This window comes from Hordeum vulgare, chromosome 3H (genome assembly GCF_904849725.1).
Source record: "Hordeum vulgare subsp. vulgare chromosome 3H, MorexV3_pseudomolecules_assembly, whole genome shotgun sequence".
Classification (NCBI taxonomy): Eukaryota; Viridiplantae; Streptophyta; class Magnoliopsida; order Poales; family Poaceae; genus Hordeum; species Hordeum vulgare.
In genome coordinates this window covers 39890889-39908180 of record NC_058520.1, presented here as the reverse complement: position 1 = coordinate 39908180, position 17292 = coordinate 39890889, and the positions used below count along the sequence as shown (strand labels likewise).

The 17292-nt window shown below is 48.1% G+C and overlaps 2 protein-coding genes across 2 annotated transcripts; both read right to left on the bottom strand.

Annotated features, from left to right (window-relative positions):
- Positions 1-1971: 1971 nt before the first annotated feature.
- LOC123442866 (L-type lectin-domain containing receptor kinase SIT2-like) lies at positions 1972-4384 on the bottom strand. The gene has a single exon (XM_045119036.1). It carries the CDS (start codon positions 4231-4233, stop codon positions 2203-2205), a length of 2031 nt encoding a protein of 676 aa, XP_044974971.1. The 5' UTR covers positions 4234-4384; the 3' UTR covers positions 1972-2202.
- An 8266-nt stretch (positions 4385-12650) lies between these two features.
- Positions 12651-15041, bottom strand: LOC123442867 (L-type lectin-domain containing receptor kinase SIT2-like). The gene has a single exon (XM_045119037.1). The coding sequence runs from the start codon at positions 14989-14991 to the stop codon at positions 12970-12972; it is 2022 nt and encodes a 673-aa protein (XP_044974972.1). The 5' UTR covers positions 14992-15041; the 3' UTR covers positions 12651-12969.
- Between the last annotated feature and the right edge of the window lie 2251 nt (positions 15042-17292).

Here is a 17292-nt window from a genome sequence, read left to right as displayed (position 1 = left end):
AAGCTCCTGCAAACATATAGGAGAAGAAGATATCAAGTGCTTATTACATTTTCAAAAAATTACTCATCTACTAATCATTTTCTACTTACCATCTTCTTCTCCGACATGAAATAGGCCCGGTGTTCAACGTCATAAACATTATTCAGAAGCCACACCATCCTACAAATCACAAAAAAATATCTCATATACTAACTAATATTCAAATAAGACTCATATTCAAAAAATTACACCATCCTACAATCCTAAGAACTACTACTAATACTAACTATACTCATATGAACTACTACTAATACTAACTACTATGAACTACTACTAATACTCATATTCAAATAAGACTCATATACTCATATGAACTACTACTACTACTAACTATTCATATACTCAACCAAAACCAAAACCTAATGCAATTCCTATACCTACTACTACTACTAACTACTACTACTACTAACTACTAACTAGTCATATACTCAATCAAATCCTAACTCATATCCTAACTAGTCAAATCCTAATTCATATCCTAACTAGTCAAAACCTAATGCAATTCCTATATCTACTACTACTACTAACTACTAACTACTCATATACTCAACCAAATCCTAACTCATATCCTAACTAGTCAAATCCTAAGAACCTACTCAAATCAATCTACTAAAATCAATCTACCCAACCAAAACATAATACAATTGGATAGAAGGATGGGAAAGGGAAGGGATGGGGGAGGACATTACCTTCGGGGATCAATCCAAGAAAGAAATCCCCAGATCTGAAGGAGATGGGGGAGGGGATTAGGGAGGGGATGAGAGCCAGCCGCCGCCGCAGTGGCAGTTTCTGTTTGAATGAGGGAGGGGGTGGGGAGGGGTGGGGAGGGGGGTTGGGCCGTGGCTGTATAAGTTCATGTGTGCCGCCTAAGCGTTAGGCGCCACACATTACAATGTGTGATGCCTGAGGCTTAGGCGTCACATTGCCTGGGGGGGTGGCCCCCTCCCTGCCACGTGGTCGGGGGTGTGGCGCCGAACCTCTAGGCGTCACACAGTGCAGTGTGGCGCCTAGGTGTCGGGCGCCACACAAAAAGATCAGACCGGAGAATTATTTACCCCGAGGGATCAATCCGTGAGTTCTTTCGTTTTTTACCAATTTTGCCGAGATGCGTTCGGGCGTGGGGGACGGCCGCGCGCGTCCGTTCTCCAGACCGCCAGATGGTCAGAGGCATCGACGCCTCGTTGCGCGCGCGGTCAGCCAGTGAGCAGCAAGGGCAGTCTACTCTCCCTCTCCACTCGGTAATTTTATCCAGTTCCATTCCTAGTTTCCCGCTGCATCTTAATCAGTGTCTGTGCGTGTGTTGCGGTGGGGGTGGGTGGTTCTAATTAGGTCTGAGATTTTGCACTACAAATATACTGATACTGTTGGTTCATTTTATACCAAAAGAAATAGAAGTGAATGTGATGCTAATGAATGATCGGTCTCCTCTCTTGTTGCCACAGTCTAAACATCAAAGTCATAAAGAACAATGACATCGAACTCAAACAACCGATGTCTTATTCTGAGGGATTGAATTAATTCTTGAAACGGGATCCAGCATTGTGTCCACATATTTGGCAATATCCACCTAATCAAAGCGATGATGTGCGGCGAGCAGATTTGAAGCCTGTCTTGCAAATTTTATGGTACACAAAGATCGACACTTCAAATAGAATTGCTTTAATCCGTACAATTTGGGGGTAGTCCTAATAAATTGTAGCTTCTCCCTTCCTAAGATTTCTTTCAAGTTCCGCCACTGCCACCTATATATATAAATCAATATATATATATATATATATATATATATATATATATATATATATATATATATATATATTATATATTGCCCAAACTGCCATGATGTTACAGACAAATTACGAGCCGATGTAATCCATTCAGTTAGTGAACTCTCATTGTTTCTCAAAGGAATTCCGAGCAAGCGAAAACGAAAACTTCGTAAAAAGTACATGAATTCACATTGGAACCATGTAGAACGTACAGAAGATTGATTGATTAATTCCATGAGAAATTAAGCTGAACATAGACATCGAGAGTAACATTAAATGTTTAACATACTCCCTAGCTACTGTTGGAATACATTAGAATATAGCATCTATCCAGATGAAATACGCAAGAAAAAAATCTGAAAAGACACAATAACACTAAACACCGTATATGCATATGTTATCTTCCTCCCGAGAGGCCGGAAAAAGTGGCAAAACTCGTCGATAACTGAGGATACTGCAAGTTTGCTGATTCCAATCCTCTGTTTTGCGTCAAGACCTGCATAGTAAAGCTAAAATGTGCTGGTGTTAGCTCTGGGAGTGGTGTATCGCCTTCGAGGTACTGCATGACTTGCCGCATTGTCGGCCTTGCGCTAGTAAAAGCGTGCGAGCATAAAAGCCCTAGCTTCAGCACCAAAGATGCATCATCGACGTCGTAGTGACCCTGCAGCCTCTGATCCACGGTATCCATGAGCGATCCGTTGTGCCATCGCTCTATAACCCAGTCGACCAACGTGTGCTTGTTGCCAAATGGGTTCTGCTTGATAGGCCTCTGCCCAGAGGTGACCTCTAGGAGAAATATGCCGAATGCAAACACGTCCGTGAGAGCGGACGCCTTGCCCGTGCGTACGAACTCCGGCGCCAGGTATCCCATGGTTCCAACCATATGTGTGGTTTGTGGGTCGGTGCCATGGTCGTACAACCTTGAGAGACCAAAGTCACCTAGCCTTGCATTCATGTCACTGTCGAGCAGCACGTTGCTCGGCTTGACGTCTCGGTGTAGGACAACTTTCTCCCACTCCTCATGAAGGTAGAACAAGCCGAACGCGACGCCCTTGATAATATGGAACCTCTCCTCCCAACTCAGTGATGGCTTGCCATCTTCACAGTACAGGTACTGATTGAGGCTTCCATTTGACATGTAGTCGTAAACCAAAAGAAGTTCACCTTTTCTTCGGCAATAGCCAAGGAGGGGCACAAGGTTACGGTGTCTGAGCCGGCCGATGCTGACAACCTCGGCGATGAACTCCTTCATCCCTTGCCTTGACTCATGCGACACTCTCTTGACTGCTACTTTCAGTTTGGACTTTGGGAGCGTCCCTTTGTACACCTTGCCGAACCCGCCCACACCAAGCAGGTTCTTTTCCTTGAACCCTTGGGTTGCATGGAACAGGTCCTTGAAGGAGAACCGGTGCGGCCCGAAATCGACCTCCCAATCTTCCCGCAGCTCCCTGTACCTGAATCTTTTGCGAAGAAACAGAACGATGACAGTTCCCACCACAAGGACGAATGTGGCCGTGGCTATAGGCAGGGTGATCTCCAGGACCTTGGAGCGAGGCTCAGGACCAAGACGTGGCAGCTTTGGGAGCTTGGATATGTCAATGGCTGGAGCTGGGCCATTGATGGCAAAGCTCCACCCGAGAACACAGTGGATCGTGCTGATTGCGCCGGTTGTGGCGGCGAAACCGATGTACGATGGTTCTCTCAGAACTGTGGAAAGGTTATAGGGAGACGAAAGCAGTGGCCTCACCGGCTTGGCGAATCCGAGAGGAGCCAAGAACACGTCGATCTGCGTGGACACCCCATCATAGTCAGCCCATACCTGCATCGCCTTGCCACTGATAAGGGTCAGGTTGTTGAAGGATCCACTCCCGTCGTCGTAGTACCCGGTTTGGTGGGCCTGCAAGGATTCGAGGCTGTTGATGTCGATGCCGACATGGTTGTTGTCCATGTCCTGGAACTCCTCGTTCTGGGTGGTGTCGAGCTCGACGGCGAACATGTGGTTGCTCGCGTTGCCGTTGTTGCCGCTGTTGAGGAGGCCCATGTACTGCGCCCACGTGTTGGAGAGGTTCTTGGTGGGGGCGACGAAGAAGGCCATGCCGTCGGCGCTTATGCCGTCGTGGACGGAGAGGATGGCGAACGCGAAGCTGAGGGAGAAGGACCGCACCGTGCCGTTGGGCGACCCGCGCAGGCTCAGCGGGGTCGGGTAGAAGGCGTGGCCGAGGTTGATGGTGTCGTTGGTGAGCTCGAGGAGACCGTCCGGCGTCACCATAGCGTTGCCGTCGAGGGTGAGGTTGACGCCGGAGAAGCCTTGGTACAGGAAGTTGAAGCTGTCGTTGCTGGTTGTGGATGCAGCAAGGGGAAGAAGGACGAGGAGTGGGATGGCATGTAGGAGGAAGAAGGTGTGCTCCCTCGGAGCCATGCCTCTCATGCTCTGGCAAGGAAAAGATTACTAATACTTTGTTGTTGATAAACAACTAGCGGTGTGTCTAGTTGTAGTAGTACTATGTGTCCCCGACAGTGGCAAAGAACTGCCCATGATGTTCGCGATCGATGTACTGCTACTACTCCAGCAAGCAAGAGATACATCACCATTTAAGGTGCAATTGAAGAGAAAATGGTCCAACAGGTTTAATTTTCTCCCTAGATATTGAAAATTTGTCTCCGGATCGACGTTGAAGTCTGAACATCTTTCTGGAATTGTCTAAGTCAGTCCCTGATCTAGACGGCAACCAGGCAACACGTACGTGGTTACAATTCTCCCTCCGAGATGAGAGGAGAGCTATCAAGCCAGAAAATACTCCTAGTTGATAAGTCGGAATAGCATGTGTGCACTACTGCACTTCTGTTGCCACTTCTGTTGGTGATAAGTCTGAAATAGTCATCACACGCTACTGGACATGCATGATTCGTCATCGTCAACTCCGGATAGTATGTGACACGCTATTCCGACTTCTGCACATCTTATTCACACCCATTGTGGCAAACTTATCACAGAAAACTTCTGAGCAGTATGTGACACGTTGTGGATGTATGCATCGCATAAGTGAAAATGTAAAATAGCCCGGAGTTTTCTGCACATCTTATTCACACCCATAATTGTGTGTGATTTGCAGCATGCATGCCACTGAAAACCACACATACTGCTCCCCGTCCCCGTAAATTCATTTCATGGCCAAAATATTGACGTCTATTTGGCTGGTTGTCAATATTTTGTCAACCCAATGCATCTTTGTCCAGTTTCTTTTTTCACCAATGCTGGTCAAGTCATAGAAATGCAAAACCTTGGCTAAATTTTTAGCTAGTCGGATATTTTGTAGGCAATCTTGAGTTAAAATAAAACATGACTTTTGCTTCTTCATTTTTTTGGGTCCACCGATCCACATCTGTGGCCACAACAGCTGCGTGCCTGCGTTGTTCTTATCCTCATCCTCCATCATCTAGCTACCCTTCCACAAACGTCATGGCTTGAACTGTGCATGTGTAGAACGTGTCACTTCCTTTACACAGCTAGGCTACAGCTGTGATAGCACGAACTAGAGTGTGACGTGCATTTTGTCGTAACGATCTTCAGTCATGAACCAAAACTTCTCTGTGTGCGGTCAATTGTGTTGGCTTGTTGTCTGTAATTATCAATTAATTATTTTAGATAGCAGTGCATATACTCCTAGTATTTAAACATCTTCGTAAGAATATATGCGGATGGAAATCAATACATGGTTGTTGAGTATGAGCTTCATCTTAATATAATTGAGCTCAACTTCTTGCTCAGCGTGGGTTGCATGGAAAATTGAGAAATGGAAGAACATGAATATTAAATTTGTAGTAATTGTTGAAGCCGCAGATCGACTAGGCATAGATAGATCCGGTGTAACCCTTGTACTCACCTAATCCCGAGCCTGATGAACTTCCAGCGCTGGTCATCGGTGCGGTGGAGTCATTGGTGACGCGAGAGAAGGATGTAGACGAAGGTGGTGCTTCCTGTGAGCACTGCGCTAAACCCTAGATCGAAAGGGGATTTCGGTGGGGAGTCTGGCGGCGCGGTGAACCTCGTGCCGTGCGCCCCGGCCCCCACCACTTTATTTATAGCGCATGTCACAGGGGCCCACCAACCATAACGGCTTGGGCGCCCCCGATCAGGGCGCATGGATCAAGGGCCCGGTGGGCCGTTGGGCCCACACGGAAGAGATCAACCCAACATTCTCCCCCTTGATCTCAACTTTCACTTTGACTTTATACTTTTATTTATTTCATCACATATAGGCATGTAGAGCATGTCTCATCGTCACAGCTTAATTACCGATAGAATCATACAACTACAACACACCTTTTGTTTTGAAACAAATTCATTTACTTCTGGGCCTCTTATTATCCAGGAATCATAGGCTTTCCATCAAACCCATGCCGGCTAAGTGTTCCTTGAACACACTGGGTGGTAAGACTTTCGTTAGCGGATCCGCAAGCATATATTTCGTACTTATATGCTCGAGACTTATAGTTTGATCCTGGATTTTATCTTTCACAACATAATACTTTATATCTATTGTCTTGGCAGCATTGCTAGACTTGTTGTTGTGAGCATAGAATACTGCGGGCTGGTTGTCGCAGTATATCTTTAGTGGCTTGTAGATACAATCTATCACTTTCAAGTCGGTATAAATTTCTTTAGCCATATCACCTGCCCGGTGGCTTCAAAACATGCTATGAACTCTGCTTGCATCGTAGACAATGCAACTATGGTCTGTTTAGAGCTTTTCCATGAAATGGCTCCCCCTGCGAGAGTGAACACGTACCCAGACGTGGATTTTCTATCATCTCTATCTCCCGCAAAATCGGCGTCTGAGTACCCTTTTATCTCTAGGGAATCAGATCGCCTATATGTTAGCATGATTTCCTTTGTGCCTTGCACATAACGCAAAGCTTTCTTTGCCATCTTCCAGTGCTCTTGGCCTGGATTTGCTTGATATCTACCGAGTACCCCGATGATAAAAGCTAAGTCAGGGCGTGTGCACACTTGTGCATACTGTAAACTTCCAACAGCCGAAGTATACGATATTGTTTTCATTTCATTGAGCTCGTACTGATTCTTGGGACATTGATATTTTCCAAAACTATCGCCCTTGACTATGGGAGCAGGTATGGCTTTGCTCTTATGCATATTATATTTTTGGAGAACTTTCTCTAAATATGCTTTCTGTGAGAGTCCTAAGACTCCATTTTTCCTGTCTCGGTGAATTTCAATGCCCAAAATATATGAAGCATCACCAAGGTCTTTCATGTCGAAGTGTGAGGATAAAAACTTCTTTGTTTCTTGTAGTAGACCAATACCATTGCTTGCAAGCAAGATATCATCCACATAAAAGATTAGGAAAATATATTTCCCATGTTTAAACTTAGCATAAATGCAATTATCCTCAACATTTTCTTGGAATCCAAATCTTTTAATGGTATCATTGAACTTGATGTACCACTGTCTAGAGGCTTGCCTTAGCCCATAAATGGATTTCTTTAGACGGCAACCTAGATCTTCCTTGACTTCCATGATAAAACCCTTGGGTTGTTTCATGTAGACATCTTCTTCTAAATCACCGTTTAGAAACGCCGTCTTTACATCCATTTGATGCAGCTCTAAATCAAAATGAGCAACTAGTGCCATTATGATTCTGAAGGAATCCTTACAAGAGACCGGAGAAAAGGTCTCATTGTAATCTATCCCTTCTCTTTGTGTGAATCCTTTTGCCACAAGTCGGGCTTTATACTTATCTACATTCCCATTAGAGTCATACTTTGTTTTGTAGACCCATTTGCAGCCTACTGTCTTTGCTCCTTTAGGAATAATCTCTAAGTCCTAAACATGATTGGAACTCATCGATTTCATCTCATCTTCCATTGCCTCTATCCATTTTGATGAGTGAGGGCTTTTAATGGCCTCCTCATATGTGGTGGGATCACCTTCCATATGAGCCATTTCCGTGTTGTATACTTTACAATCAGTAGAAATAGCAGGTCTTCTTGTTCTATTAGACCTTCTAAGTGCCTCACTGCCAGGCAAACTTTCTACTATTTCTTGCTGTACTTCCAATTCATGATCAACAATGGGTTCAGTCGCTCCTGAAGGACAGGTTCCGGGTCTTCTCCCGCAGTTGTCATGGTTGGAGTTACAACGGGTAGTGAGAAAAATGGCTCTTGAATCATCGGAATGGGTGCATACACCCTTTTCTCCTCAAGATCAATTTTCCGAGCTACCAGGCTCCCCCTCATCATCTCGTCCTCTAAGAAGACAGCATGTCTCGTTTCCACAAACTTTGTGTATCTGTCTGGACAGTAGAAACAAAAACCTTTTGACCTATGAGGGTAGCCAATGAAATGGCAACTCACTGTCCTCGGGTCTAACTTTCCAAGATTTGGATTAAACATTTTGGCCTGAGCAGGGCATCCCCACACTCTTAAGTGTTGTAGGGATGGCACTCTTCCTGTCCAGAGCTCGTGCGGTGTTTTGGGCACCGACTTGCTTGGAACTCTGTTGAGAATGTGAATGGCGGTTTTAAGCACCTCCATCCACAATCCCAATGGTAGGTCTGAGTAGCTCATCATGCTGCGTACCATATCCATGAGAGTACGATTACGCCTTTCAGCTACTTCATTTTGCTGAGGCTCGCCCGACATTGAATACTGGGCAACATTTTTAATTTCTATTTTTATAAACATATTTTCATAGAAAAAATGTCTAGAAAACACTTTTAAATCTGTCTAAATAGACAGAAACATAAAATCCTTTAAAACAAAAAGGGCCGACCTGGGCCTGCCCGTCTCGGGCTGGCGCCGTGTAGCATGCAGCCGCCTCTGTCCCCTGGCCAGGTGCTGGCGCCCCGCGACCTGGGCCGGCCTGTGGGCCCCGAGCCGCCCTGGCTCCTTCGGCCTGGCCTGGGCCGGCCTGCCTCCCGTCGGCCTTAGAGGCCCGAGCTGGCTAGGGTTTCACCCAACGGGCGATCCTGGCCATCCGTCCGATCCGACGGTGCGCCGCGGCCCTCGGGGGAACAAAAAGGCTTTGGCCGGTGGGGAGGGGAAACCCTACCCCTCATTCTCCCCCCTCCCCCCCGCGTCGCTCTAACCCGTTCCCTCCTCCCTCTCGAGAGAGAGAGACCGAGAGGTGCACGCCTGCTTGTCTTCTCGTCGGGGTTGGCCGACGAGGGTTCGGGCCCTTCCCTCGCGCGGTGGCCACCATGCCCCACCGAGATCTGTGCCTCTCTGACAGCGGCAGCAGCGACGGCCGCGGGCTTTGCCCGCTTTGTATGCCCCGTCGAGCGGCGGCTCGTGCTCCTGTCTCGAGCGCAGCGGCCGGACACCGCACCACATGTGGCCCTCGGCCGTTCCTCGCGTGGTGGCAGCCACACCCCACCGAGGGTCCCCTGTTCCTTCGCGCAGCGGCGGCCTCCTCCGCTCCTCTTGCCGGTGCGCGCCCTCTCCCGAGGGAGAGTGCGCCGCCGTCAAGGGGGGTGTTGGAGTGCCAACTACGCTGCCACGGTGTCAACTTGTCCGATACTCGGAAGATAACTCCGTTGCCATCCCCCTCGCCGGCGGCGCGTCCGCCTTGCTGTTTCCTTCCTCCCCCTTTTTTTCTTGCCTTTTGTAGATCGGATCCGTATACTTTTCTTGGTTTTCTTTTGGATCTAGATCCGTACTTTGCCTCCGAGGAGGTAGGTTCTTCTTCCCCACACCTCGGCTTGCCGATGCATGTGGGTTCGAGAGGAACGGGCGCGGCCTTGCGGCGGCGCTTCTTTTCCGACGAGGCCGTAGGCCATCTTCGGTACTTGCCCATCTAGGGTTCAGGTGGGGTGGGAAGAGGAAATTTTCTTTTGTTTAACCGAATAGATCTTTGCCTAGCGGCTCATGATACCAATGTTGAAGTCGTAGATCGACTAGGCATAGATAGATCCGGTGCAACCCTTGTACTCACCTAATCTCGGGCCTGATGAACTCCCAGCGCTGGCCATCGGTGCAGTGGAGTCGCCGGTGACGCGAGAGAAGGATGTAGACGAAGGTGGTGCTTCCCGTGAGCACTGCGCTAAACCCTAGATCGGAAGGGGATTTCGGTGGGGAGTCTGGCGGCGCGGTGAACCTCGTAACGTGCGCCCCGGCCCCCACCACTTTATTTATAGCGCAGGTCACAAGGGCCCACCAACCTTAACGGGTTGGACGCCCCCGATCAGGGCGCATGGATCAAGGGCCCGGTGGGCCGTTGGGCCCACACGGAAGAGATCAACCTAACAGTAATAGCTTCAATCAGGCTGTTAGGGACCTGATTGTGTTTCTTTATATGCGTTCAGAGTCCTCTTTGTAAAAACCACAGACTGGCTTGTAATTTCCATTTTATGTTTGGTAATATGTACTGCATGTCTATCTAAGAGCATCTATAGCCGGACCCTTTATATGTGTCTCATACGCCCGGGCAGGCCGTGCGGTCATCGATCCGAACAACGGTACAAAGGAAAGTACGTGGAATTTATAGTCAAGAGGGTGTCACATTAGGTGATCCGGGGGGCTCGAACACAGATCACACAGACACACGTCCAGGCTCCAAATGCGAGTAAAATCCCTACTTTTTTCTTGTTATTTCTGCATATATGTGGAGATTACAGAAGATCATGACAATGTTAGGGGGGGGGGGTCTCAATGAGGCGGAGTGTCTCGATGAGGTGAGGCGACAAAGATTCGGACGTCTTATGGAAGGCTTTCATGTCGGTGGATACATCATGCAGGGTTTGGAGTCTGGTCCTTACGTCGGCGCATGACACGTACATGGCCCTTCTTCCTTATTTGCAGAGTTCTCTCTTCTGTCGATATGTCGTATATATGGATGTGAACCTTCTCATGTCTTTTGGGGTATATCGGGCTTTTCGCGGCCCGTCGTGACAGTGAAGGGAGGCGGGCCGATATTATGTATTTAAATTGTCAATGACAAGCTCCCCTTCAGTACTTGTAATAGAGCAAGGTCTGTTGGTAAGGTTAATATAGATACTCGTCGACGCCTTCGTCTTGTTCTCTCGTTTAGAAACTGTGGTAGCTCCTTTGCCGCCTTGTCTTGACATCCATGCGTCTTCATCGATTCGGCCGATGAGCATAATCTTGTTTTCAATGACAATCAACGAAATTTGGCGCTCGACACCAGACACCCATGTCTCCCATGTCTGATACATGGCGCGAGCAATCACTTTGTTGCGTGCGGGATAACACAAAAAGTCTTTGGCTTATCGATCTGAACACCTTTTACTTTTTGATCATCTCCATCCAATGTAGTGTGTGTCTTGTGGGCTCCAAAAACTGAAATGTTGTCTCGGGCTTACCCTAAATCTGAGGTTTTTTTTGTTGTTTTGTCCATATCTTGTAAACCGTTGAACCAATTGCTGCAAATAAATACATATCATATATCTGCATAAAATTAAGTAACAGTGACGAGCAATGGTTCTAACTTAGTCAAAAACAGAAGAACAGATTACTGCACATTAAGGGAGAGAAGAGGAGTACCCAGTGTAGGGCATTGTTGTACTCTGACATGTGTGCTCCTCTAGTTGGATCTAGAGCACCACCATCCTATGGACATTGTCCTAGTTGGCACCATTGCTTAGACCAAGCCGCACCCATCGTCGTAGAGAAGGTGAACCGGAGCTAGGAAGGATGAAGTGCGGCGTCGGAGGAGATAAGTGAGGGCATGGGAAGACGATGACGGGGGCATGGGAGCCGCCGCCATGAGAGGAAGAGAGAGGGAGACATTGGGTGGGATGTTAGGGAAGGAGACTTCGAAGTGATAGGTTAACTTGTTTTACGCGTTGTGTCGTTGTGGGTTGGGAAAAATTCTTAAAGTGATATGAATGAACAATGACCAGTCAGTAAGGTTGGTCGGTCAGGGATGATGTGTCATTAGTGACCCCCCTCCTAAGCAACGAGTCAGTGACGAGCCTCATCTCTGACCGATGACATGTCATCAGTGACACCCCTACCCCCCCCCCTCCCCCCAACACACACACACACTAAGATTGGTATGGCAATGATGAGGTGTCCCTTAATTGGCGGGTCAGTGATGACTTGTCCAAAAAGCTATCAATGACGTGCATTTAGTGCCCGGTCAATGTTGACCCTCATCACTGACGTGTGGCCAGAGGCCAGTTAGTGATGAGGGTTAGTAGTATACCGATCTATAGTAGTGCGGGTTGATGCCCTAATATAAGCAAATTCTTACGATTCATGAAACTTTGTGTGTTGCCCATGTCGGTGTTGGTGTTGTTTCATATTGATGCGTGTTGCGTTCGCATTGACATGAAGTTTTGGAGCCATGCTTCCTTGTTCTAGTACTTTGGTTGTGTTTATTCTTAGTAACTTGATTAACTCTGGGTATCGTGTTGGTGCAGAGGACAGATATAATGATATCTTCTTGATATATCCCCTTTTATCAGAAAAGTGTGCATAGTCCTATCTCAGTGTATAGAAGGGAGGTGTCTCTTGGATCTTTCAAGAAAAAAAAAACGAAGGTACTCCATCCGATCATAAATATAAGATGTTTTTTTCAATCAGATGTACGTAGAGATGTTTTAGTGTGTTTGCTCATTCATTTTAGTCTGTATATAGTTCATATTAAAATATCCAATACAACTTATATTTGTGAATGGAGGGGGTAGTTATTTGGAATGAAATGGGCCTAATATTCAATATCAAAATTAGTCACAAGTGCGTAAATTGTATGTGTTGTCCATATAATTGTGTAAAATAAATACATATTTTTGCCTACAGATGTACTCTATATATGTCCCGTTTTTCCTTGCAGTATAAAAATAATATACTTGGCTTACAGTGTAAAATAATATACAGATATACTCTATGTATGTCCAATCATTACACTTGCTAGCAGTTTTGCTACATGGCCTTCATCGTAACCATATGTTGGTACAGTGAAGTATATAATTGTCTATTTGCTTTTAGAAAATGAGGGTATTACCCCCCGCTCTGCTCTGCATCAATAGATGCACATAACACTATTTGTTAAATTCAGAGTATCAAACACCCAGTACGTCATACAAAAAGTAGCAAGCAAAAAAGATGACAAAGCTCGAATTAACCAGGCACTAACAAGACACAATGGCTCACTCAGATATCACAGTGCGGATCATGCAATTCACCTTCCAACTGTAAGGACAGATGTGCTGTCAATACTCGCTGTTGATGAAGGATATGTCATGATGAATTGATCAAATCCTTCATTCTGCATTATGGTCATCATCTGGAAGCTTAAATCCGTCGGCGACATCTCCGGCAATGGCATGTCCCCGTCAAGGTATTGCGTCACCTGGCGCATAGTAGGCCTTGCATTTGCGAACGGGTGAGAGCACAACAAGCCTAGCTTTAGAGCCACACATGCCTCATTGGCGTTGTAGTTGCCCCCAAGCTGCTTATCCACGGCATCAAGGAGCGACCCCTTGGTCCATTGCTCGAGCACCGATTCGACCAACAATACCTGACCATCCTCCAAGTTTGGATTGACGGGCCTCTGCCCACAGGCAACTTCAAGAACAAACACCCCGAAAGCAAACACGTCGGTGAGAGGTGTTGCTTTGCTAGTATGCCCAAGCTCAGGAGCGAGGTATCCTATGGTTCCCACCACATGTGTGGTTTGCGGGTCGGCGTCGTGGTCGTACAACCTTGCAAGGCCAAAGTCGCCGAGCCTTCCGTTCATGTCGCTGTCGAGGAGGACGTTACTGGCTTTGATGTCGCGGTGGACGACCACTTTCTCCCACTCTTCGTGAAGGTAGACCAGACATGATGCAATGCCTTTGACGATGTGCCATCTCTGAGCCCAATTCAGAATGGGTTTCCCTTCTCTACCGTGCAAGTACTTGTCAACGCTCCCATTCGGCATGTGCTCGTACACCAGAAACAATTCACCTCTGCGTCGGCAGTAGCCGAGCAATGGCGCGAGATTGCGGTGTTGGAGACGTCCTATGCTCACCACCTCCGAGATGAATTCCTTGATGCCCTGCTTCGAGTCGTGCGCGACCTTCTTCACAGCAACCTCCACTCTAGACGCCGGAAGGATGCCGCTGTACACCCTCCCGAATCCTCCGATTCCTAGCAGCTGCGTGTCGCTGAAACCTTCCGTCGCACGGTGCAGATCCTTGTAGGAGAACCGCCGTGGACCGAACTCGACCTCCCAGTCTTCCCGCAGCTCCGCGTACCGGAAACGTCTCCGTAGCACCAGCAGAACGATGGCGCCCAAGGCGAGGACGAAGGCTCCGGATGCTATTGGCAGAACTATGTCCAGCACCTTGGACCGTGGCTTCGGTCCCATGCGCGGAAGCCTTGGCAGCCTCGCGATGTCGATGGCCGGAGCAGGGCCGTTCATGGCGAAGCTCCAGCCAAGCACGTAGTGCCGCACGTTGATCGTGCCGGTCGCGGAGGAGAAACCGACGTACGCGACGTCTGTCACCGCCGTCGTGAGGTTGTATGTCGCCCTGAACAGCGGCCTTACTGGCCTGCGCACGTTGAGGGGAGCCATGGTGACGGTGATTTGCGCAATCCTGTGATCGTAGTCCACCCACACCTGCATGGCCTCGCGGCTGATCAGGCTCAGGTTGCGGAAGCTACCGTCCCCGTCGTCGTAGTAGCCGGCGTAGTAGGACTGCAGGGACCGGAGGCCGTTGACGTTGGCGCCGGCGTGGTTGGCGTTGAGGTCGCCGAACTCCTTGTTCTGGATGGTGTCGAGCTCCACGGCGAAGAAGTGGTTGCTGCCGTTGCCGTTGTTCTGGACGTCCGTGAGGCCCAGGAGCTGGCCGGGCAGCGCCGACGAGAAGTTGTTGCTCGACGCCACCACGAAGGCCATGCCGTGCGCGCTCAGGTCCGTGTAGACGGACTGGATGGCGAACACGAAGGAGGCCGAGAAGGACCGCACGCCGCCGCCGCCGGGAGACCCTCCGGCGAAGCGCAGCGGGGTTGGGTAGAAGGCGTGGCCCTTCTGCTGGTCCGTTCCGTTGGTGAGCTCGAGGAGGCCGTCCGACGTCACCGTTGCCGCGCCGTCCAAGGTGAGGTTGGCGCCGGTGAAACCGGAGTATACGAGCTGGTCGTCGCCGTCGCCGGCGGCGCTGGCTGCTAGAGTAAGGCAAACTAGGAAGAGGAGCCGGACAAGCTTGAACGCACTCTCCATGGTGGAGGACGTACGGGCCGGGTTAGCAAACGAAGACGAGGGGAATTTATGCGGTGCTGGAGAACCAGGCAAAATTGACAAAAATGACCCCTGGGACGAAAGAACTCACGGATTGACTCTTCGGGGGAAATAATTCACCGGCTTGACCCTTTAATTTGTGTGGCGTCCGACACCTAGGCGTCACACTGTACTGTGTGACGCCTAGAGGTTAGGCGCCACACCCCCGACCACGTGGCAGGGAGGGCCCCACCCCCAGGCAGTGTGACGCCTAAGCCTCAGGCGTCACACATTGTAATGTGTGGCGCCTGACCCTTAGGCGCCACACACTGACTTACAGAGCCACGGGCCAGCCCCCTCCCCACCCCCTCCCCACCCCCACCCTCATTCAAACAGAAACTTCCATTGCGGCGGCTGGTTCTCATCCCCTCCCTAATCCCCTCCCCCATCTCCTTCAGATCTGAGGATTTCTTCCTTGGATTGATCCCCCAAGGTAATGTCCTTCCCCATCCCTTCCCTTTCCCATCCTTCTATCCAATTTTATTATGTTTTGGTTGAGTAGATTGATTTTAGTAGATTGATTTGAGTAGGTTCTTAGGATTTGACTAGTTAGGATTTGGTTGAGTATATGAGTAGTTAGTAGTTAGTAGTAGTAGTAGGTATAGGAATTGCATTAGGTTCTGGTTTTGGTTGAGTATATGAATAGTGAGTAGTAGTAGTAGTTAGTAGTAGTAGTAGTTAGTAGTAGAGGTAGGTATAGGAATTGTATTAGGTTTTGACTAGTTAGGATATGAGTTAGGATTTGACTAGTTAGTATATGAGTTAGGATTTGCATTAGGTTTTAACTAGTTAGGATATGAGTTAGGTTTTGACTAGTTAGGATACGAGTTAGGATTTGACTAGTTAGTATATGACTAGTTAGTTGAGTATATGACTAGTTAGTAGTTAGTAGTAGTAGTAGTTAGTAGTAGTAGGTATAGGAATTGCATTAGGTTTTGGTTTGTAGTTAGTGGTAGTAGTTAGTATTAGTAGTAGTTCATATGAGTATATGAGTCTTATTTGAATATTAGTAAATGAGTAATTTTTTGTGATTTGTAGGATGGTGTGGCTTCTCAATGATGTTTATGACGCTGAACACCGGGCCTATTTCATGTCGGAGAAGAAGATGGTAAGTAGAAAATGATTAGTAGATTAGTAATATTTTGAAAATGTAATAAGCACTTGATATCTTCTTCTCCTATATGTTTGCAGGAGCTTACGCCCCTGAAGATCCGGTCTCATGGGGCATCCTCTGTAATGCATTACGATGAGCAGTACACTCCGTACATCGAGATGACGGGACTCCTTCCATTCGTGCAGCTTGTGAGTCGGTCAACTCCAAATCTGAACGCTGCGGCAGTCACAGCACTCATTGATCGTTGGAGGCCGGAGACACATAGTTTTCACCTCCGGACCGGAGAGATGACGGTTACTCTTCAAGATGTTTCCATGATCACCGCTCTTCCCATCGAGGGGAAGCCACTATGTATGAGCACTGATTCTGAGGGATGGCGGCATCAAATGGAGGCTCTTATTGGTATGTCGCCGCAGGAGCCGGAGGTGGAAGATGGAGGGAAGAAAGATAGAGTCCCTGCCGGCGCCACTTTCACTTGGATTGCCGCCAACTTTTCTCATTGTCCTGAGGACGCAGATGACGAGGTCATCTAGAGGTATGCTCGCGTCTACATGTGGTACGTCATCTCTAGGACTATCTTTGCGGACGGCACAGGCAAGAATGCTCCTTGGATGTGGCTGAAGGCGTTGACTGTTTTGGACAACAAGTTCAGCTGGGGCTCGGCCGCACTGGCTTACTTGTATCCGCAGGTAATAAATTGTTAATATTAAGTACTCTCTGTTATCTTTTTCTGCTAAACTGATGCATGTTTGTTGTTACTTGTAGTTGGACGATGCTTGTCGCAGGACGACAAAGGACGGTGGAGTTGGTGGTTGTATGCTCCTACTTTCAGTATGGAGCTGGGAACGCCTACCTGTTGGACGCCCTAAAAGCTCAAAGTGGAATACCTGGGATGACCACGACAACCCTGTACGGCAACCTACATGGGCTTACAAGTGGGACTTGGTATCGGAGGTGGCAAGCGAAGTGAACCTATTGTACAAGCAATACACCAACGAGATGGATTCGCTTACCCCCGAGCAGGTAAGATGGTTTCAGAGTTGACTTCCAGCTTCTATGTTGTGAGTGAAATGAATTGTGGTATTCATCTTGTGTTGTAGGTTGAATGGGAGCCATATGGTGTCGGGACA